This window comes from Chenopodium album, chromosome 2 (genome assembly GCF_948465745.1).
Source record: "Chenopodium album chromosome 2, dcCheAlbu1.1, whole genome shotgun sequence".
In the NCBI taxonomy this organism is placed as follows: Eukaryota; Viridiplantae; Streptophyta; class Magnoliopsida; order Caryophyllales; family Amaranthaceae; genus Chenopodium; species Chenopodium album.
This window is the reverse complement of record NC_137835.1, coordinates 2,687,991-2,710,780: the sequence shown is the minus strand read 5'-3', so window position 1 is coordinate 2,710,780 and position 22,790 is coordinate 2,687,991. Positions and strand designations below refer to the sequence as shown.

The window sequence follows — 22,790 nt, the reverse complement described above, 5'->3', positions numbered from 1 at the left end:
TGGTGATTGAATTCTTTTAGAAACCTGATATAAAAGTGTGAACAACGGAGTGAAAATCAAAGGAAGTATGAGGTAATTAATGTATATAAGGCTACACATTCAATTGTTGTATGTGATCCCTACATACAATTCCAATTTGTCATGTTTTTATTGGCTAGAATAATGGGCCCAAGTTCCATTATATTCAATTTATATTTGACTTCTAGTTTTTACCCTTTTCTGATGATGTGTCAAATTTCTAATGGTGTTGTATGTAGGGACAACATACAATAGTTGTATGTGTATAGCTCTCTTTGTTTAGCCCACATAGCTAGGCTTAGGAGTTAGGAAAAAGTGATGTTAATTAAAAACAATAGGCTATCTATGAGCCTATTATGATATCCTTTGTCAAGGGAATTTATGATATTGTCCATCTTTGGAATTTATGATATTGTCCATCTAAAGATGGAATTTCAAATTTTCAACAAATTAAATAAACTATAATGCCAACCAGTGTACTTATTTGAGAACATGATTTTGCATTATAATCTCAATAACTCAATTAATTGAATGTTATGTAATGTTTTGAGAGGAATTTCATTAATTCCCATAATGATGCAATAAAAGTTATTTGCTAAAATAATGTATCATACTGTAAATAAAAATAAAATAATAAAGATCATGCATGTGCTTTAGAAAAACTAAAAAAAAAATCCATTTGGAAATCTAACACTATATATTTTGTAGTCACATTGTACTATTGTAGTATGTTTTTTTCATTTATCAATTTTAGGGTAATTAACAACTTTTGAGCAATATAAATGTCATATTAGCCACTATCAAGTATCAAGCATAGCTTATGCATAATTCCCACAAGCTAAATACTTTGTATATATTCAAGAATGTACGTACAATGTTGTTAAGCTAAAGCCTCCATAATATCTTAATTATGAATTTCATGTCATGTCGGACTCGTGCAAGTTGTGTTGTAATAAGACCATGAGTGATGAGTCGAGGGTGAATAATGATGGTGCCATGGCAGCAATGGGCTGGTATTCGGCCACGTAGGCAGGTGAGCAAGCAAGAATTACGCCCCGTGAAGGAGATGCTACGACTCTACGAGTAGAATGGAAGGTCAAATACAAGTCGTATTAAATTAAAATAACATACTCACTTGATCACTACTCGTATGAGGCTGACTTCTACTTTGAATATATATTTGTTTGGTGGAGTAAAACTGTAAAGCATTGAAATTCTGACAAAAAAGACAGTAATAAAAGAGTAGGCAGGGTTGAAAAGCAAAGTCTAAAAATAACCGTACCCTACTAAAAAAAAGTCTAAAGTCACATCAATTTATCTCTGTTATATACTTCATTGACTAACGGTCACCGTCTCATTGTATCGTCAGTCGTCGCCTCTGCCACCACTTGAGTTACGCCGTTAAGTTGCTAGTGCATGTATGCTACATTGCTACCTAGGCATTTGACATTAGGCATTAGCATTAGCATTAGCATTATTTATCTAGCTTTATTCTTTTGGACATCACTTTCATTTAATTTATCTTGTGCCATAAATTAAAATAAAAAAACCAAGTACTTCTTATACCATCCCATTTAATCTACAACGTATCTTTCATTAATAAAATAATAATCTAACATTTCTTATTACGAGAATTGTGGAGTAGCCTTTAAAGGATTAATGTTATATACTATGTACTTCATAGTCCATACTCCACCGTATGAAATGTACAGAATTGGGGATACCAATACTACTTACAAGTTACAATAACAAAGGCCCAGCTTGTAAATTTGGATCCTAAATCATTGTTTTAAAGATATGCTTATGATATTTATTACACAGTAACAAAAATATTTCACTACATTACTCTATTCATGTTATGATAAAAATTGATATTAAATTTTTTCAAATAAAATTTGATATTAAATCATTGATCATCAACAATTTATATACTTCGTACGTATATAGTTTTATAATATATTTCAGATAATAAAAATATCAAGTCTTAGGACCCTTTCACTTAGAGGCACTGTACGATTGCCCACCATGTACATGCCCAAAAGGCAGAACCACCGCTAGTTACTTAGTTAGGGATGGAAATGGATCGGGTGGAGCTCCACCCGCATCCATCCGTTTCACCCGATCCATCCGTCACCCGCATAATACATCACCAGAAATCCATCCATCTACTATCCGCGGGTGAAACGGATGGACCGGGTGGTAAACGGGTGGGTGAATAAAAATTAATTTTAGATAAAAAAAACTTGAGAAAACTATTTTGACCCTTTAATATTAAAATAATTATTGTAAAATAATTGTGATATGTCAAATGTTAACATAAAAAATAAAATATAATCGTACTATACAACTTCTAATATGCAAATATTATATATGTATAAGATATTTATATTTATTTTTAAAAAATAAGAATATTTATAATGCTATACGGATGGATGGATGGGTGACGGATGTGATTAACCACCACCCGAATCCGACCCGATCCATCACCCGTCACCCGTCTCTCAGCCATATACCGAGTTTTTCACCCGTTTAATAAAGCGGATGGACCGATTGGTCGGATCATCCATTGGATATTTCCATCCTTACCGCTAGTAATGTACTTCTACTACGTACTAAGGAGTACTAAAGTACTACTACGTTGCAATGCACTCTACGACTCTACCTCTTAAGTTTCTAACTATTTTACTGAATAGTTTTAGTCTAGTGGCAGAAATTATGTCACATAATCTCGATGTTGTATGACTAACAAGAATAATTAATAATTGCGTGAAATAAGGTACATGCAACTATGCAAGTATAGGCTGTATAGCCTAGCTAACTTATGGATAGCCTTAGCCCTTAGGTCATTTGTTAATTATCTCATCAGAGAAATATAACATAGCATGTACATATACTATATGCAAGGAACTAAGGACATAAGATTAAAGGCTTACCTTGGGACTATATCGGCCCATTTAATATACTACGTAGATGACTATGATTCTATGAATGATGAATTGATGACAACGGAAGTGAATTTGTATCTAAACTAATGTTTATTACTTCATTCCATGGTAATGTTTGGTCACCCAAAATTGTACATTAAGGGCCTGTTCCGATTGACTGAACTGAACTGAACTGAACTGAAATGAACTTATTAATTAGTGATTTTTAACTACGGATTAGTGATCTTTGATTATTTATTGATTATTTATTACTATACATATGTGTATATACAAATGTACATATTATTATTAATAATAATATTATTATTATTATTAATAATATTATTATTATTATTATTAATTATTGATGATTATTATTATTATTATTATTTTTTATTATTATTATTAGTATTATTATTATTATTGTTATTATTATTATTATTTATTGATTATTATTATTTATTGATTATTATTAGTAGTATTATTATTTCAATTATTATTGTTATTATTATTATTATTATTATTATTATTATTATTATTGATTATTATAATTATTTATTACTTATTGATTATTATTATTATTATTATAATTATTGTTATTATTATTATTATTATTGTTGTTGTTGTTGTTGTTGTTGTTGTTGTTGTTGTTGTTGTTGTTGTTGTTGTTGTTGTTGTTGTTGTTGTTGTTGTTGTTAATATTATTATTATTATTGTTGTTGTTGTTGTTGTTGTTGTTGTTGTTGTTGTTGTTGTTGTCGTCGTCGTCGTTGTAATAAGAGCTTAAAAGAATGAAATTTGCCTTTATATCATTAGCAATATCATTAGACGTAAATTAAGAGCTGAACTGAACTGAACTGAGCTGAACTGAATTTCAACGGAAGAGAACAGGCCCTAAGTCTTTTTTTTTTTTTTTTTTTTTTTTGTGTGTGTGTGTAATATCCATATAAAATTTCATTTTCATCTAGTATCTCTTCTCAAGTGGTAATGGATGGTAATAATAAAACACGAAGAAATAGGGTGATATTGCATTATCGAGGGAATTACAAATTACAATGTTAATTTCCTTCCTAATTTATAATTAAAATTCATTCTCCTTGCCTCCATTTATAAATGGCTAATTGGCTACCAAACAGAGTCTAATCACTGTATATGTGCTATGCTCGCAATAATTTATTATGCGATTATAGTAACTCCGATCCTCTTTATCCTAAAAATGATTGTGGAGTTAATTTGGGGAGGCAATAATACATCATAATAATTATAGTGATTTGTATGTCCATTTGGCTAATACGTACTTGTTAAATTTGAAATGGGGTGAGGAATTTCGTTGGGAGAAAGAAGTGAAAATGATGGCTATTTGCCTAATTTGAGGGCATTGTCCCCGTTGTGTTTAGGCGCAAGGGCTAAATTTAGCAAAGAGAAGTATTTTAACAACCAATTTCCTAACTTTTTTATATTGAGACCTTAATTCTAGCGTAAGGGTATAAAGGCCAATAGCACGTTGACGTTGCGGAGTAGGGTGCTTATTGAGCGAGTCGATCACGAGTAAAGAGATGTTCGACTCAACTCGTAAACTTTTTACACATACTCTGATACTCATCATTAATATAAAAACGAATGAATCAACAACATTTAATTGTCCTCAACTCCTCTATTAAAAAAAAAAATAATTAAAAAAAAATTGTCCTCGACTCCTCATCCTTCTCATGGGCTACTTAGTTGGATCACGGTGTTTTTGGCCCATTTTTTGCTGACCCAACTATCACATGTTCAGTGTTCACAACTCCCAAACATGTGCCCACCTGTATGTTTTATTCTTTATTTGTAAATTGAGCAATACAAACTCGTAGGATTTTAAAATGAGAAAATACAAGTTAATCTGCCAGATAAATGAATTTTTGTTAATTTGATGACACTTTTGTAAATATATTGAAAAAGCAGGGTCATTTATTCAGTACTTTTGGTGAGCTGTCCAATTACTGTTTGTTTTTTGCTTTTACTGTTTGGTGAGGAAATTACAGTTATTACACATGTACCCCTCAACTAGTACATGAAAAGACGCGTATACCCCTCCATTGCTACTTGAAAAGACAATTATACCCCCAGATAAACAAATTTTATTTATCTGGGAATTGACTGGGTATCCTTCTTTTAAAATACAGTAATATTTTATCAAAATTTTATTTGATAAAAGCTAATTTAAATTTATTTAGAAAACATCAATTTTCTTTTATAAAAAGCAAAATCTAATCTTTTTATTTTTTAATTTTTTACTGCCAAATTTGTTAAAGTAAAGAGAATTTGGTTGGTTTATGGCTTTTCAAGAATATGACCGTTTACTTTATAAGTAGGTTGTGGCTTACCACGTTTGTCCATGGATGAGTTGTGGAGTAGACTTTTTCCAAGTCTATTCTCTTGGCCTTCTTGTTCTTTTTATTGGGGCCTTTGTAACCTTCACTTCACTCTTTTCTTAATGAGATGTTTAGGGGTTGGTTAATTCTCTTAATTTCTGATTAATCTCTTCGGCCGTGTTCTTTAGAGCTACTCTGCTCTTCTTTGTCCTACTTTACTCTGCTCTACTCAGCTGAAATCTAATCTGCTAAATTAAATTTAGCCTTGCTCTGCTTTGCTAAAATCAGCTCTACTTGCTCAGCAGTTTGTGGAAGTCCAGTCCTGCTCTGCTCTGCTCTACTGAAATCTGGTTTGCTCTGCTCTTTCATTTCTTCGTCCTTTCTTTTTACCTTGTGATTCATGTACATTCCCCGGTGGAGAAAATCAGGAATATATGCATACACATTATACACATCTAGAAAGAGCTAAACACAGTATTCTTCTTTTACGTATAATTTCGATCGGTTGTGCTGGAATTCTTTCCAAAGTTAGTGACAAAAGTCACACTACACTATCTCACTTCGATCATACAAACACATTATTCATTACGGAGGATATTTTTGTAGTCTTTGAATGAAACACTTAATTTACAATAAAATCTACTCTTTGAAGAATGATTTGTCTTTTGTAATTGATAAAAAGGTTCATTACCTTTGCTATATTGATACTCCATATTTCTCACACAAGGGTTTACAAAATTCAAGCTAAATTGCTTTTTGTTGTATAAGAAATGTCTATCTACAAGTTAAAGGGGTGTGTAAATAATGTTTACACCTCAAAAATTAATTTTCCTCACAAGTAGAGCACCAAATTACTAAGGACCAAGGAGTGTCAAAACTTGGCACCTTGTCAATCGAGTAACCATATTTTCGGTCATGACACGTTACACCTCTTTATGAGTTTATTTTTGCTAAACATAATCTATTTAATTATATACTAAAGTTAACTTAATTTGTGAAGCTTATTTGAAAAATCAAGGTAAACTAAACTATTGTTACTTGGTGCCGATTGTCCTGATTATATGTATCTGGAATTCGAAAGTGTGCAAACAAAGACACAGAGCATGAAATACACCAGGCTAAAATGTGCCACATGCCAAATAGATTCAATCATATGAACATTATACTAAATCTTGAAACTCTCACTATTTGGATCATATAACATCACTTACCGACACTTTGAAGCAACTTACTTTTCAGAAAATTTTGTCAATACTTGACCCAGGTACAACTACAAAACTCTGAAATTCAACTCTAAAATAAAAAGAGGGACACGATCAACTTACCATATTATTATTATTATATACTCTATCACTTACTTCCATACAAAATTTTATAATAATTAAACAAAATACAACTCTAATTTCTCATAAAAAGGAAAAAGGAAAATAAAGTGAACTTAAATTCATCATTCATCTTCAACCCCAATATTCTTCTGAATTTAACTAAGGATTAAATTATGATCATTGTGTGAAGAATATGGAACTGAACACTTATGCTTGAACAATACTCTAAGTTGTGCTTTCTGACACTCCACCTTATTACTGAAACCACCCAAATCTCTCAACTGTTTATTGCAATAATAATTAGCATAATTTGTACCATTGTTATTAGCATTACACCCATTGCTTTTCGCCTTAATCGCCCTTTGAAACTCCACAAACCCTTTAATCCCTTGCTTAATATGCGGATTCTCAGTTTCCGGCGACGACGACAAAGACGACACTGCCGCCTTCCTTTGAACATTACTCCCATTCTTGCTACAGCCATTTTGTTCAAAAGACGACCCCATTTCCTTTGAAAGTATAACAGAATCTGTCGAACATGGTTTGATCTGCTGTTGCTGTTGCTGCAGTAAAAAACCGTTGAGAAACTCCTGATGGTAAAAGAGCTGTGCATCAGCAAGCTTCATCTGAACTCTTTCCTCCCTTAAAACTTCCGCCATTCTCAACATTTTTCTCTCTTCGTTCATTTCCGCCTTCATCTTCTGCATCTCTTCCTTCAGCCGCGTAATCTCCTTCATTAGATCATCGCAAACAACACACACTTTGTTCCTCTGAGATTGATCAATAAGCTCTTTCGATAGCTTCTTGTTCAAACCCTGCATTCGCTTTCTGAGTGTTCTTTCCATCTCCAATTCTGCCTTCAATTCCGCAATCTGGGTTTTAGAATTACTCATCTTGAGATCTGAGTGATGCAGGAACTTTGCTGAAGCACTGTATTTGCGCTGAAGTTGCTTGGGTTTAAGCTTAAAGGGACTAATATTGCAATCATTATTAATAATATGATTAATATCAGTATTATTATTACTAGTAAAATTAGTAATAATGGGATTAGTGGGAATAAAAAAGGGATTTTGGTAAAGTTTCCAGCTAATTGGACAGGTAGATTTGATGATGATAGAATTTTGTTGGTCTTGATTTTCAGACATGATCTGATGATTATGATTTCTGGGGAAATCAGTATCAAGATCATCTAGGTTGGCACTCGTGCTATGCATCATCGCCATCAACATAACATTTGATTTTATAATTTAATCGAGTATTAAATTTTGTTGTTTTTGGAAGAGGAGAAATATTTTGTGGTTGGGTATTTATTTATGTAAAAGAGGGAACTTTTTTTTGCATTTATGTGGAAATGTATTGTATTGACAAACAAGGAAGCAAGGCATGAAGTAGTTCTGTACAAGTAGGGACATGAATTAATTGTGAACAGCAAGGAATTTAAGGAAGGTGGGTGATTGAAAATTTTTAAAAAATAATAAAAAAAAATTAGAAAAAAAAAAGAAGAAAAGGTAAAGAAAATAAGGTCACATCTCACATGGTAGTGTATTGATATCTCCTTTTCTTCATAATAAACTAGGTGGACAAAAGAAAGAGAGGCCACCGCTATTTGATTATTTTCTTTCATTACTTACACCTATGATTCCACAATCTAGTTTACTTATGGCAAATGACAAGAGATTAGACTCATTAGAGTAATTGGAAAGAGGCCTCTTCTGAGTTTTAATTTGATAAAAGGTACGGAGTAATAAATGTGACGAATTCTAGGATAGAAAAGTAAAAATTATGGAGTATTTATTCGAATTTTGATTTTTTTTTTTTTTTTTTTTTTTTTTTTTTTTTTTTTGGTCAAGTAATTAGTTTTTTGAGCTTTCTATTCTCGATCAATTAAACATTTTTATTAGAGGTTTGAGTTAGTCAATCATTTCTTTTTACTACCTCAAACCTGCCTTGACTAAACCTGCCTTGACTAAGGAGGGCAAAGACCCCAAAAATAGTTAGGGTAGTTCAAGACCATTTAGTTCTTTTAACAAGTACTCTCTTCGTTTTTAAACACTTGCTCCATTTCTTCATGCGCGGAGTTTTAGGAGAAATTAGAAAAAGTAATAAAGTATGGAGGTAGTGGGGTAAGTGGAAGAATAAAAAATTATAAAAAGTAAAAGTAGTGGAGAGAATTGGTGGAAAAAGAATATAAAATTAATAAAATATGATTTATGGTGGGTCCACTAGGTGAGAGAAATGAATTAAATATTGTAAAAACTTTCTAAATAAGGAAATGGAGCAAGTATTTAAAAACGGAGGGAGTACTTCATTGGCAATCTAATTTTTACTACTCCGTAAAAGATAATTCAAAAATATTAATGATGTCAATTGTGCATTAACAAACAAGAAACTCCATTATGCAATTTATAAAGAACGAAAGTAGTATTTAATACATAGTACAATTTCTTTGACAAAGATTAGTTAAATACGGAGTATATTCCTTATTAATCCTTATCCAATATGATTTAGGTTTGACTGAAATTCATTAAAACATTTTCATAATAGTGATTGATGTAATAAAATTTATCGAGCCAAATCAGATGGCCGAAAGTATTTACGGTATATACTGTAAAACCATATTATTCGCTTGATTGTGAATTGTGATTAGGTTCCACTTGGGCGAAATTGTGGGGAATAATAATGTCTTAATAGTCTTATTGGTGACATAGCATGCCATGTAACATCATATCAAAGTCAAGACTTTGGATTTCTTTGAGGTTGGACCATATACTGTGCAGTTATATTTATATGCAGACATGAAGTTGTTGACAAACAGGTTTTGAGCCTAAATTCTAATTACCCACAACATCAAAACGACAAAGTCTCATTAATATGCCTCATAGTCCTAACTACGAGTATAATGTTTAATAAACTGAAGCCCTAAGCTAAGCTTATATATTTGCAATTGATGCTTAACTGTACTTCATTTTATCTTACAGTTTATGTAAACTAAAATTTAAGTTGATGCATGGTTGAAACCTTTAATTGGTTTATATATTGTTTCTAGAAACAGAATTCTCCTCAATGAATAAGGGTATTTCGAGTAGCAAGATGTCCGATGCTTATATTTTTAAAACCATCGTTATTGCAAGTATGTTAGGTGTTTGACCAAAGTGTATCTATATGGACATCACACATTAGTAAGAGTGTAAGACAGTAGGATTGAAACAATGTAAGACTCAATGTGAGGACAATCCATGTGCGTGAGTATAATTAAGGTACCGCAAAAACATTTAAACATGTTCAGTTTTGCAGCTATCGTTGTTTTCTTTGTATTCATTCGCATAAGGTTGGATTGGCAAATAATTACAATGCATTATGAGCATAAACCAATTACAAAGTTTGATTAAGAAAATGAATTTCGCCCTAAATTTCACGGTACATGACAAAGTTATAGATGTCAAGTACTTTTCACAGTATAGTGGTTATTTGTTAACTCCATCTCATAGATCAAACACATATGTATCAAGCATCCTTCAAAAAACACATATTAAGCACTTCCTAGTTCCTAGTATATGTATGAATTATGAAATCTAGGGATGGCAACGGACTCGGAGTGGATTGTGCTAAATCCGACTCCGACATCCGACTTCGAGACTCCGATTCCGACTTCAATATCCGACCATCGACTCCGACCCGACTCCGAGTTTTTTCCATTATTCAATATACTTTGAGAAATTGGGCTATTTGGGCCTTTACAACCCACACCCAATGCCACCAGGCCATGACCCACACCAAAATCAACGATCTATTGGAGACGGAGTCGGATAATCCGTCGTAGTCGGACATTTGTCGGAATCGGATTTTTTTGTAGGATCCAACTCCGCCCTCCTCCGGCTTGAAGTCGGATTATTTTGACGGAGTTGAACTCAGATTACTTTTTTTCTCAGACTCAGCAGATTTTTTACCTCGGATCGAGGCGGAGTAGGGTCGAATCTGGACTGGATTGTCATCCCTATTGAAATCAGTCTCCTTCTCATAATGGCATAATCATAGGCGGATCTAATAAGGTCATGGGTGACACATGTCCTATCATTTTCAAAAAATTATTAGTGCCCCGCTTAATCCTAGATCCACCTCTACACTATTATTCTTAAGAGTTTCATTGTTCTTTAAGAAAAGAATTTACCATTTTCTAATTTTTTATGGGAAAGATTGTTCTCAATCTCAATTTTCAATCGAATACCTGAGTCCATCATCATCCTCCCTACTCTCCTTCTTATGAAGAAAAGTGGTCCCAACCAATAAAAAAAGGGCACATAAACTTCAAATAGACGCTGCCATTTTCCTTTCCTGCTATTTAGAGTTCTACACCCAATTAATGTAGGCTATATTACACTACTTGTATAAAAAAAACATGAGAAAAATGATCCTGTAACGTGTATTGGTATCTGTTGAATTACGGAGTACTAATTAATACTCTTAGTCCGGACTATAACGCACTCAAATATGGCACCCTTTTAGGGATTTTAGTCTTTCATGTATTAATTGATTGAAATAAAATACACCAACTCTCAACTAATCAATCAATCCTTCAAGTAAAATATTGAAACTAGAATCATCTTGGTTGAATCACCTATACTCCTACTTCAAATTCAATTGATGAAATTCAATTACCTTTAAAATGGAATCACTAATATTATTGCCTCTCTTCCTGCTATAATAATACTAATAACAAAAGTTTCATCACTATTTGTCAACCCATCTACTTTTCGATTAATTATTATGACTAATTTTAGGGAAGTGATTTCTGCACAACTTTATTTGATAACCGCACACCTTAAAATTCAATTGATTAGGAGAGCAGTATTTTGGTGTAAAGTTAGTATCCGGAAATTACCAGCCCTAGTTTTTGTGATACATACTTATGATGATACAATAGATTCATTACCCTTTCTTCATCTTATTTGTTTTCTTAAATTCATACCAAAAATATGTACTAAGGATTTTCAGATGCTTGAGACTTAAACAGTCAAAGCTTGATGTGTAGTGAGCAGGGGTCATAATGGGACCAAATTCGAAAGGCCTACCATATTCCTGACCAAGGTGACATACAGGGTGTCCCTCAATTGACAGAAATTACCACTTCAATGCTACTCCCACTTCCCTAGCTAAATCCATACAATGGTTAACTATGAAATATTTTCGAGCCTATAATACTGATATTCACATTTGTACAAGGCAGAGAAATTTTCCTAGCTTTAACACAAAGATATTTTAAAAGATGGTTAATTAAGTGTGCGTTCTATTCACATGATTTTTACTTTTCTGAACTTATTACTTCTTATTAGATCTTATTTTAGTTATAAATTAAACTGGAGTATCCCTGATTAACTCTTATCACAACTTATCTAACATATTCCTGAACTTATTAATCCTGAAATAAGTGGAAATAAGTGAACATAACAGGGCCTTAAGTCAAGAGACTAATGATAAACCAAGGAAAGTGATAAGAAATTCTATACGGTTCACCTTAAACTGAACTTGGTAGTATTTAACGCTTGACCACTCATCATAAAGATGATTTAGTAATGGTGCAACATCCCTCTCTTGCAAATTAGAGTTTAAAACACAATCTACTAGGGTATATAGTTGTAGCCCTTGTATGCATTTGTCTTCAATGTATATTTTTAAAATTTTGACTTTTTTGATTCTAATAAGTTTAACTACTTCTATCAAAAAGTCTTTATTTATATACTTCCTCTGTTTTTTTAGTTGACATATTTCTATTATCATGCTTGTTAATGCATGTTTTTAACTATTAATATGTTTAACTATCAACAATGTAAAATTATAAAAAGTGGATATTAATAAAACATGCATTAAAGCTATTCAAACAAGATCTCACATAAATATGTTTTATCATATGTATAAACCACAAAAGCGAGTCAAAGTGTGTTGTGTGGATAGTGTAAAAGTCAAACGGTGTCAACTAAAACAACGAAGGAAGTATTATTTAAAAAATTGAAAATAATAGTAATTGTTGAGCCCATGAACAACCCACATGTGAGCATTCTCTTGTCCCGCACTAAAACACTAAACACTATAGGGGGAGTGTAGTGGTAATGAAATCCCACATTGAAAGAATTCAAGAGACGGGTGCAGCCCAGACCCGTATTTAATAGTAATGCCGAACGGATTCTTAACAAACGAGTTTTGATTAACTTTGTTCACAAGTATACAATTTGTAAACGTATTAATTCACTTTAGTAAAAAAACCAATATATGGATTCATTATCAACGCATAATAAATTAATAATACGGAGTACGTATTATGGAATAGCTAGTAGTATTAATCAACACAAATACACAATTGTAATTCAAGTAACGGTCCATAATCTTAATTTATGACTTATGAGATAAGTAAAGAGAAATGAGAGTGGTGATGAGCAATATAAAAGGCTAATAGTAACAATTAGAGTTTAATGGCAAGCTGAAAATCAGCTCCTTTCTGCGAATTATTAGCAGGAATAAGATTAGGTGATTCCACCCACGTGGCAGCATTAGTGTTGCTAGCTCGAAGCAAGTATCTTAAATTATAATAACCTCCATTTACTTTTGGTGGATTTTCCAGGTCCCAAACTGCTCCAAATGGCTTTCTCATGGGTTTCCATTCTTGAGTTTCCTCCTGCATTTCAAATAGTATGAAGCCCAATTTAGCCCAATAAACAAATTATTTGTAACTTTGTATGAGTGTACTGTGTGGTAAGTGTACCTACCAAGTCGCACATAGAGAAATGAAACAAGTAATAATAAAAAAACAAAGGGAGTACGGTTTATAATATGTGTAATCCCCTGATTTATTCCCTTAAGCTTATATCCCTAACTCTTAGTTAATAATGTACTTCAAGAATTGCATCAATATAATTAAGCTTTCTCTTTTACTCTCAAAGCTTTCAATATTCTCTTTCTCATAACTTTATCATGACATGTTCTTCCACACGTGTGGTGTGTATGCGTCATAGAGACTACATTATTATAGGTGATAAAAGGGAGGAATAAACAAACCTGCCAAACTTCAATTCTAACAATGTCATAGAGAGTAGGATTATAGGTGATAATAATGGCCAAGTAGTTAGGGTATCTGGAGGCTTCATGTATGTTAACAATGAAGTTTGAACCACCGAAGGTGCAAGGGACTCGGTGGTAATCGATGTTAACGACGCCGTATGAGAGCAGCTCGGCTTCTAACCCGGGTTGGGCCATCTTAGCGTAGGTCTTGGCCGGAAATAGGAAATCTGTTCTATCGCCCATACCAAAATCTGTTGCCACCACCACCACCCCATCTTGTGTGCATTCTCCTGTCTTGCACTTTACCTAGTAATTATTAAAATCGGGATATTAATTAATTGATAGAGTATAAAACATATTCTTGTAAAACATACTAGCTGATGGTTGAGCACGAGAATATGTTTTATACTCTATCATTAATAATGATCAAATATATGCATTAAAATCCGCAAAAAAAAAAAAAAAAAAAAAAAAAAAAAAAAAAAAAAACATGAAAATTCTACGGTGGTCTTTTGAAATATGACTATCATAATATTTAATGTAGTTCATAATTAACGTATTTTTATCCAAATAATTAATTATATAACTCTATTTTTGCCATAAAATATTATTATCAACATTTTTTAATCTATCAAATTTTTAGTTTTATTTATGTAATTTTTACTCTTATTTTATAGTTTCTCGAAAAATATTTATTTTATGTTGAATTGAAATTTTCAAAAATTATATTTGCATTGTAGAAATTAGAAAAAATAAATAAATTGCTCATATTATTTATCATTAAAATAATAAGGTAGTCATATTTCAAACGACCGCGGTAGAAACATCCGAACATTATTAGTATATTATAAATTGGAGGGAGTACCTGGTAGCAAGCACCACATCCAATGCCGTTTTGGTAAGGTCTGTACACACCAGCTACATAACCATTATTAGCAGTTCTCCCATAATCTCCATATCCACATGCTCCATCTGATAGATGCAATTAAGTCCATAATATCAATTATGTTTTCAGCCACTCACGTAGTCAATAACTAGTCATGTCATAATTAAGTATACAATTATCAAATGAACAGTTAAACATAAGCATAAAGTTTATGCTTTAATTACTAAAGAAAAGAAATTTAATATTTTAATTAATCCTACAAAAGCATTAGTTTGAAGATTATTAAGTAATTGATATGGACTTCAAAGAGTGATAATTAAGATTTTAGATTAGCCTATAGGATATTGTAAGAATTCATAAACATATAGTATAGCAGTAAGGGCTACTTACTAAATCACATTTACTGAATTGAACTGATTGAAGCTGAAGTGAACTGAACTGATTGGAGCTGAAGTGAACTGAATAGAGCTAAAATGAATATTTTATGAGAGAAGGAAATTAGAAGATGAATTGAACTGATTGGAGCTGAACTGTACGTACATTTCAGAGCTGAATTGAACTGAAATTAAGATGAAATGAACATGCCCTAAATATAATTAAGAAGCTAATATACGAAGTACAAAATAAAATATTAATTACGTCGGTTCTTCCGTGTTTTTATGAAGAATTGCAAATATACATCGTTTCAGAATATGCATATAATGCTTATTATATGTAACCATAAAATAAAGCTACCTATATAATTGCTCTTTAATTTAGCATACATTGAAATAGTTAGTCACTACGTAACACATATATACATAAGCATAACTATAGTAGAGGTCGAATATAATAATATGATTATTTTTTTATTATAAATGTGATAAAGTTACACAAAAAAAAAAAACAAAAAAAAAAAAACTTAAATGAAGTTAAACACACCATCATTTTCACAAAAGTACTTAAATGACCGATAAATAACCTTTTTTTTTTCCGAACTTTTTTTAAAGGACCTAAACTGTGAAAAAAAAAAGCGTACATCACTCAATATGCAAGTTAAGATACCATGCATGCTACTAAAACATAGAGAAACGACTCAAACAAGAAGGCATACTTGGATTTGCTTGACCAAAATAGGTTGCTCTAGAGTTGATATCTTGACCATAGCCAAATACAAATAACAACATCATTATCAAAGGAAGTATGATAATTTTGTAATTTAGGCTAAACCCCATTTTTTTTTAAGGAATATTAGAAATGAAAGACAACAAGCTAAGAATGTAAGAAGCTAATATAAAAAGATAGTTGAAGAAATGGTGAGAAATGAATTAAGCAAGAAATTCTAGATATATATAGCACACAACTTTTCATAGAAACAAAAAAATAATACTCGTATAAAAGATTAATTTTAAAAAATGAAAATTCTAAAAAATTTGACTTCCACTATTGTAGTAGTCTTTAGAGACTATGTACAGTTTAACAATGAACCAATCGCTAATTACATTTAAAGTACCTTTGCTAAGTTTATTTTAATGTATTACTTTTCAGTGCACTTAGGCTTATCAATATAGTTAAAGAAAGTGCTAAGATAGTTCTAGACTCCTACATTAATCAATTAAACAAGTACATCACTTTTTATTTTTTCTAGCAGTCAAGCATTCAGTTTTGTCACAACTGAGTTAGGAGATTAGGACACACGGGAATAAAAAATCTCTAGATAATTTCTTATTGACTTTTACTTGACAAATAATAGTTAAACTCCTTGTGATCCAGACTCAGTTGTGGGTTGTGGCAGGTTTAGACCTAATTATTATATTATAAGAGTCTGGGTTGAATTTAATAATAATTTGAGTCAGTATAACAGACAACTCAAATGCGAAGAGGAGTGTTAGTTGAGTCCATAAACAAGCCACATGTGAGTGAAAGTGTTGTCTATATTAAAAGAGTGTAAAAAGCATTAGAAACACGACGAAAGTCGTGATTACTTTATAAGGTTAAGAGACTATTCTCTTTTTGTCATATAGTTTTGGTATGGAACCTCATTATACTTGTGAATTGGACTCGATCTCTTGATTACGGATGTGGTCCAGAACCGTTTTTAACACAAAACACAAGTTGGGGGTTTATAATCTCACAAAGAAGCCATACCATCTTGCATTCATTCCCGATTTCAAACCACGCCACCTATGTTGAATAATCAATTATACATTAAAATAGTTAACATTATTTTTAAAAAATAATTGTAGTGAATGGAAGACCTGTAAAACCGTTGTCAAGTCAAAATTGGGTTTGGTACAAATCCTTCTTGGATAGCTATGTGGAAATTAAAAGTAACCATATTTCTTTCTACAGGTAATTATGTAGAAGAATACTTTATATAAAAATAACATGACCTATATATCTTTATTATGTAATCATCATCGTTACGTTTTTGTGATTAATTCGACCTACATAGATTTATAATCTAACTTCATTAATCATCCAATGAATTTTCTTCCAAAGAGGAGGTGTTAAATCCTTGGAAAACCTTCTTACCCAATATAACATAGACATATAGAATTTGTGAAATCTTGCTTTTCCTTCTACTTTGAATAGAAGTTATTTGATACAATAGGCAATCGGGTGAACAGCACTAGTTGCAAAACCCCGATGACATCAATCCTCATGTAAAATTGTAATTGTACGGTGTTCAGCTACATATGATTATTGGACATGTGCATGATGTTTAATTTAGGGAACTATAGCATATATGGGGTATTCGGGTTAGGTACGTGTCGGAGTCTTACAAAATTAGGGACTTACATTACTCTTATGTTAGAGCGCAATTGTGAAGTTGATAGTGTAATTTGTAAATGTGACAACTTGATTTACACAAAGGACTAAAATGTGCAAATAACAAATTAACAAAAAGCCATCTGTTTTGAATCTTAACTTCTTAAGATAACGGACAATTTATAGCCTTGGAGCCATTTTCATCAACACAAAGTGGAAGAAAATAAAGACGATACAAGGCACAAGCTGCCTTCCTTTTGTAGAACCAGCGAAAATGCCACTTCGCAATTAAATAAGCAAACATTTGTCTTACTCGTATCAAAATTCCAATCCATGAGGCGGACTTTAAGAATCTCAGCAGCAACAGATTATGTATCTGCAACATGTTACTGTACAACCTTTAACATACTCTTCATTTTTTGAAACAAAAACATATAGAAAATGATCTAAGGCTTCCTGTTTACAAGGAGCCAATAACAAAACTGCAACATTAAGCAGAAACGATGGTTTTGATAGCATAATTCAGACAAGCCATGCAGATTGCCTTGTATCGCGTATCACTTTCACACAATGGACAACTACCAGTGTACCCAACTCAAGGCCAAAGCACTTTTAACAGAATTCTGTAATGAAGCCGGAACATAATATAGTTTTGAAGCAAATTGCTTTGATCACTAATCTTGAAACCTTTTAGAATAGGGATCCAATACATGTAAAATCATTTTCCTGACCAAGGTGTAGTCACAAAGGGTACATCCCAATTCTGAAACGACCTTTTAGAAGCTCCTTTATATTCATAAATCTATAATTAATAAGATGCTGCTAATACTCTGGTGACACCAAACTAAAAGGATCTTACCTCAATAACCTCCCTCTACATATTCTTAATTGATTATCACACCAACTAACTAAATTGACACATTCAACACTCAATGCCCTGTCGAGTCAGCAACTAGCTACTCTAGATTTCCCCTGTCACAATTGAAAATAGTATAGTGCACCCGGGTGCACCATGCACCATGCGCATGGTGCAACCGGAAAGAACATTAGACATATTTTAAAGAACATGGGCAAAAAAAAGAACATGCTAGTGTTAGAAAAAGAACATACTCCCTATGTTTGACAAAAGAACATGTTTGTGTTTGACAAGAACATGACATTACAAAGAACATAAACTCTTTACAAAAAGAACATGTTATTTTTCATGATTATTTAGGTGTTGAACGTGTTTGAAAAAGAACATTATATTTGACAAAAAAGAACATGTTCGTGTTTGACAAAGATGTAGGTGATCATTGGGTGGGCCGGGCCAAGGTTAAAAAATCAGTTCACTTCTCGAGTCGGGCCAAATTTTGGGCCGAAGTTTTTGTGCCCAAAATTGTCCGGCCATGCGGGCTTTTCGGGTCGAGTAAAAAAATCAACTAAAATGCATAAAACGCATTCCCAAACCCGCCCAATAAATTAAATTTAAGGGTCGGGTCCGACCCAATTTTGGGGGCGAAAAAATTCTACCCAAAACCCGTCCAAAATCGGGTCGGGCCGTTCTAACTTTGATCACCTCTAGCCAAAGAACATAAGTCTTTACAAAAAGAACATGTTCTTTTTTCTGGTTACTCGAGTGATTGATTTTTTTTTTTTTTTTTTTTAATGTACATACATTAAAGAATATATTGTATAATATAAAGAACATATTGTATAATATAAAGAACATATAGTTCAAACTCAAAGAACATAATCATCAAACTTAAAGAACATATTATGCTCATGTTCTTTATAAATATATATAATGTTCTTTTTTTGCCCATGTTCTTTTAAATATACCTTATATTCTTTTCGGGTGCACCATGCGCACCATGCGCATGGTGCACCCGAGTGCACCAACCATACATTACACAATGAGAATATTAAAACAAACTCCATCCTAGTAAAGTTGAATTCCGCAACACACTTAATGGCAATAAGTTGAATAAGTGGGCTCAAAAGAACCTAAAATCAAGAACTGCAAGCTAATGCTTATACTTTAAGACCTTTACTTTAGCCAAGCGACAAGAGCAAATAAGCAACCAATAGCTATCTGGTCAGGTCATAAACTGGCTCTGTTGGTAGAAAACTATTCCAAGATGCCAACAAGTCTTTCCCACAAAAACACACAAGCCTAGGCGGAAAAGAGGGAAGTGTACAGATCTAAGCTCTACGGGACAGAGCCAGAAGAAGCAAAATGATGAAGCGCCAGTAAAGTTTTAGTCTCTTGATTACAGCTATGAATTACGCAATTGCAGCATGTTAAGGTTTATACAAACTTCTTATAATGAATTAACAACTCTTTTGAGACAAATGCTTCTTTCCCTTCTCCATTCTCACCTTCTCAAGAACCAAAACAAATAACATTGGCTTCCTACACATGTACCCATAACAAAACTAATCCAGTTTAACAAAACTAATCCAGTTTAACAAAATGTAAGCCATGACATGACATCCTGTATGAATATGTACATCATGCAACAAGATTAGTTCTTAATGAGCCACATCTAAACAAGCTAGGAGTGCCACTAATGCTTCCATCAACAGTAAAGTTGAATTTTTGGCAATGAATGGTTGCAAAGAATATAGAGGATTCACACGACTAACACATTCTACACCATCGGAAACTAAACTAACTGACTAAACTAAGCCATGATGCGATCAAATCAGACAATGACCAACTTCCCCAGCCAAACAACCTTCAGCTTGTGATTCATACACAATCACGCTCCAGCAACATCAGAATCCAAACTAATACAAGCACATAGGAAAAAAGAGATACAGAGCAATTATGAACCAGAAAATACATAAGAGAAAAAACAGAGACAGGCAGGGGATAATGAATGTCTAGTATTTACCAAATAAATTAACTTCAATCACGTCAATAATTATCAGAATATGTGAACTCAGTAAAGATATCCTGCTACTGGCATATGAATATATGATAAACAAGACTAACAAAACTTTACCACAATAGCACCAGAGTAGAGAGAAGTGTATACAATCAAAACTAACACAGCATTGTGCATAAGAGATACAAGTCATTGTATGCTTATGACATTTATGTAAAATAGTATCCTTTAAGCAGATCAAAGCAAAGTCACCATCGTCCATAACAACATGACAATATGAATGGACAATGCGTAATAATACCTAAACATATTCAACTATAAGGGGCTGGGGGAAAAATCACTATGCTTAACTATCATCTACACTGAAGGAACAAACATTCACATCAGTAACCAAGTCTAGAGCTGCAATCGAATTGGATCACTATACCTTGTACTATGAATGCAAACATGTTTACAACTACGACACGAATCCATTAGAGTTCAAACTCGTCCTCAAGCTTCAATTGCTCAACAGCAGCTTCCTCCTCATCATCATCGATCGCAAAGTAAGGATTATGAGCCTCAGGCTTAAACTTGTACCCAGTAAACACATAGAAAGCAAGTGTAGCCAACTCAGCAGCCACAACACTAGTCCACAAATACCTGTAAGAAGTAATAGTCTCAAGTGCATAGACAACCACCCTAGTGAAGTATATGTAACAGATAACCACAATGTAGTAATGCCTAAACAAGGTCAACTTCATTAGATTCACGGCCGCCTTCCCATCGGTCCTAGCCGCCTCCCGGAGATTCTTTATCGACCAAACAATCGGAAACAGGACAGCACAACAACAAATCACATCCACCAACAAAAACACCTGCTTCCAAGTAACCCAATCTTGATTAAAAGGACTAGTCTCATCAATCACAACCTGAGCAATATTCGCCACGACTTGCAATGGGATCACAATCATCAAAACCTTCTTCTCACGATCTTGTAAATAGGGTTTCAAAAACGACCACCCAGTTCCAATCAAAACAATCAAAGTAAACAAAGTGATACCCTTCAAAAAACTAAAGATATAGAACAACACATCCCAACCGTGCGCACTACCCGTGCGTTTAATATACGATTTATCCTCAGCTTCACAAAGAAGATTCAAAGCTTTCATGATCACAACACCAAGCATAAAGAAATGAATTCCAAACACAGTCAATCTCTTCCTGTAAAGAACATAGATCCAGAACACAGCCATACCAAAGTAAATGATTGAGAAGAAGAAGTAAATCCGGGGCAAAAGAGTCCGACCCGCAGAAAGATAATCCCGGGTTCGGGTTTTCCCATCAAGATTATACATTGCAGACCTAATATTCATCGAAAGAAGCAGATTTTCTGGGTAACAATTTGCGAAAACTAGGGTATATTGATCAGAATCAGTTTCAACAAAAAGCGACCCAAAAGAGTTAGAATTAGGGGTAAGAGAATTGAAGGTGTAAACCTTTTTAACAAGAGCTGAATCAAGGGCACAAGAGATGTCGGATTCTTCGAGCTGTTCGAGAACATGAAGCCATGAATCGCGAGTACAAAGGAAGAACCCTACTTTGGAGAAATCGAGGTTGTTGTTGTTGTTGGAGAGGGTGATTCCGGTGACGTTGAGTTCGAGGCGACCCGTATGAGTAAACCCGAATTCGTCGATGGGTATTATGGGTCGATTGTCGGATTTGATCTTGGTTGATCGGATTTCTGCGGAGGAGAGAGAAAACAGGGTCAAGAAGAAGAAGATGGTTAGGGTGGTGATGCGGTGGCGCGCCATTGATGAATTCTGGGTAGAATGAGATCCGATTAGAGGAGATCGGATCAGAAAAAGGGGGAAAAACCCAGATTTGATAGTGGGAGAAATGCAGAGGAAGATGAATTAATAATGTAATTAATGGTGTGATTAACAGATGTTGGTGTGATTTAGAAGGAAGGAAATGAAAAGGAAGGGGAGTTTTCACGTTTTAGCTTTGATTTGATGATGAGGAGGAATTTTCTAATAGAAAAAGGAATAGGAAATTAAAGGAGTAGGAAATTCTGAGCTTTGGAATTTACACCACAATTTTCATGCCATTTGTTTTTTTATTTGAGCTTCGTATGGTATACCAAGACTTTGACTTTTTTCGTAGACTTTAATAAACTCTCCATTCCACATTTCTACGTTACATTAGATCCATACCGTAGAGTGTCCTGTAGTGATTATTTAGTTCAAACTAGCCTTCTGGCCCGTGCGATACACGGGTAACGGGTTATTCATATAAAATTGTATTGATAGATAAGTAAAGAAATATCAGTAAGTCATTATAGGGTATAATATGTAATTGGAAACATGATTAAGAAAATTAAAATTTTGGACATAAGTTTAATGAAAGAATTTTTAAAAATGGTGTAATAAAAAATTAATAGTGTTACATGACATGTGCCACTATGATTAGAGAATTGTAATAGAATGGATGGGGACATGTGTCTTTCTTAGTTTCTTGGTTATAGTTTTTAAATACTAAGTATAGATATAGATATAGATAGGTATTTTTTGGTTTTGACATGTTTTCTTGATCGCTCTAGAGCTGGCAATCCTGACCTGACTCGAATT

General features: G+C 33.1%; 2 protein-coding genes and 1 pseudogene across 2 annotated transcripts; all 3 read right to left on the bottom strand.

The window, feature by feature from the left end:
• Positions 1–6,457: 6,457 nt before the first annotated feature.
• Positions 6,458–8,040, bottom strand: LOC145579535 (uncharacterized). The gene has a single exon (XM_081636777.1). It carries the CDS (start codon positions 7,848–7,850, stop codon positions 6,777–6,779), a length of 1,074 nt encoding a protein of 357 aa, XP_081492903.1. The 5' UTR covers positions 7,851–8,040; the 3' UTR covers positions 6,458–6,776.
• Positions 8,041–13,043: 5,003 nt separating this feature from the next.
• LOC145579524 (expansin-like B1) lies at positions 13,044–15,831 on the bottom strand. The gene is made up of 4 exons (XM_081636768.1): positions 15,651–15,831; positions 14,537–14,643; positions 13,669–13,977; positions 13,044–13,288 (listed from the first exon to the last, which is right to left on the bottom strand). The coding sequence occupies exons 1-4, from the start codon at positions 15,769–15,771 to the stop codon at positions 13,076–13,078; spliced, it is 750 nt and encodes a 249-aa protein (XP_081492894.1). The 5' UTR covers positions 15,772–15,831; the 3' UTR covers positions 13,044–13,075.
• A 4,497-nt stretch (positions 15,832–20,328) lies between these two features.
• Positions 20,329–22,255, bottom strand: LOC145592902 (protein CANDIDATE G-PROTEIN COUPLED RECEPTOR 7 pseudogene; annotated as a pseudogene).
• Between the last annotated feature and the right edge of the window lie 535 nt (positions 22,256–22,790).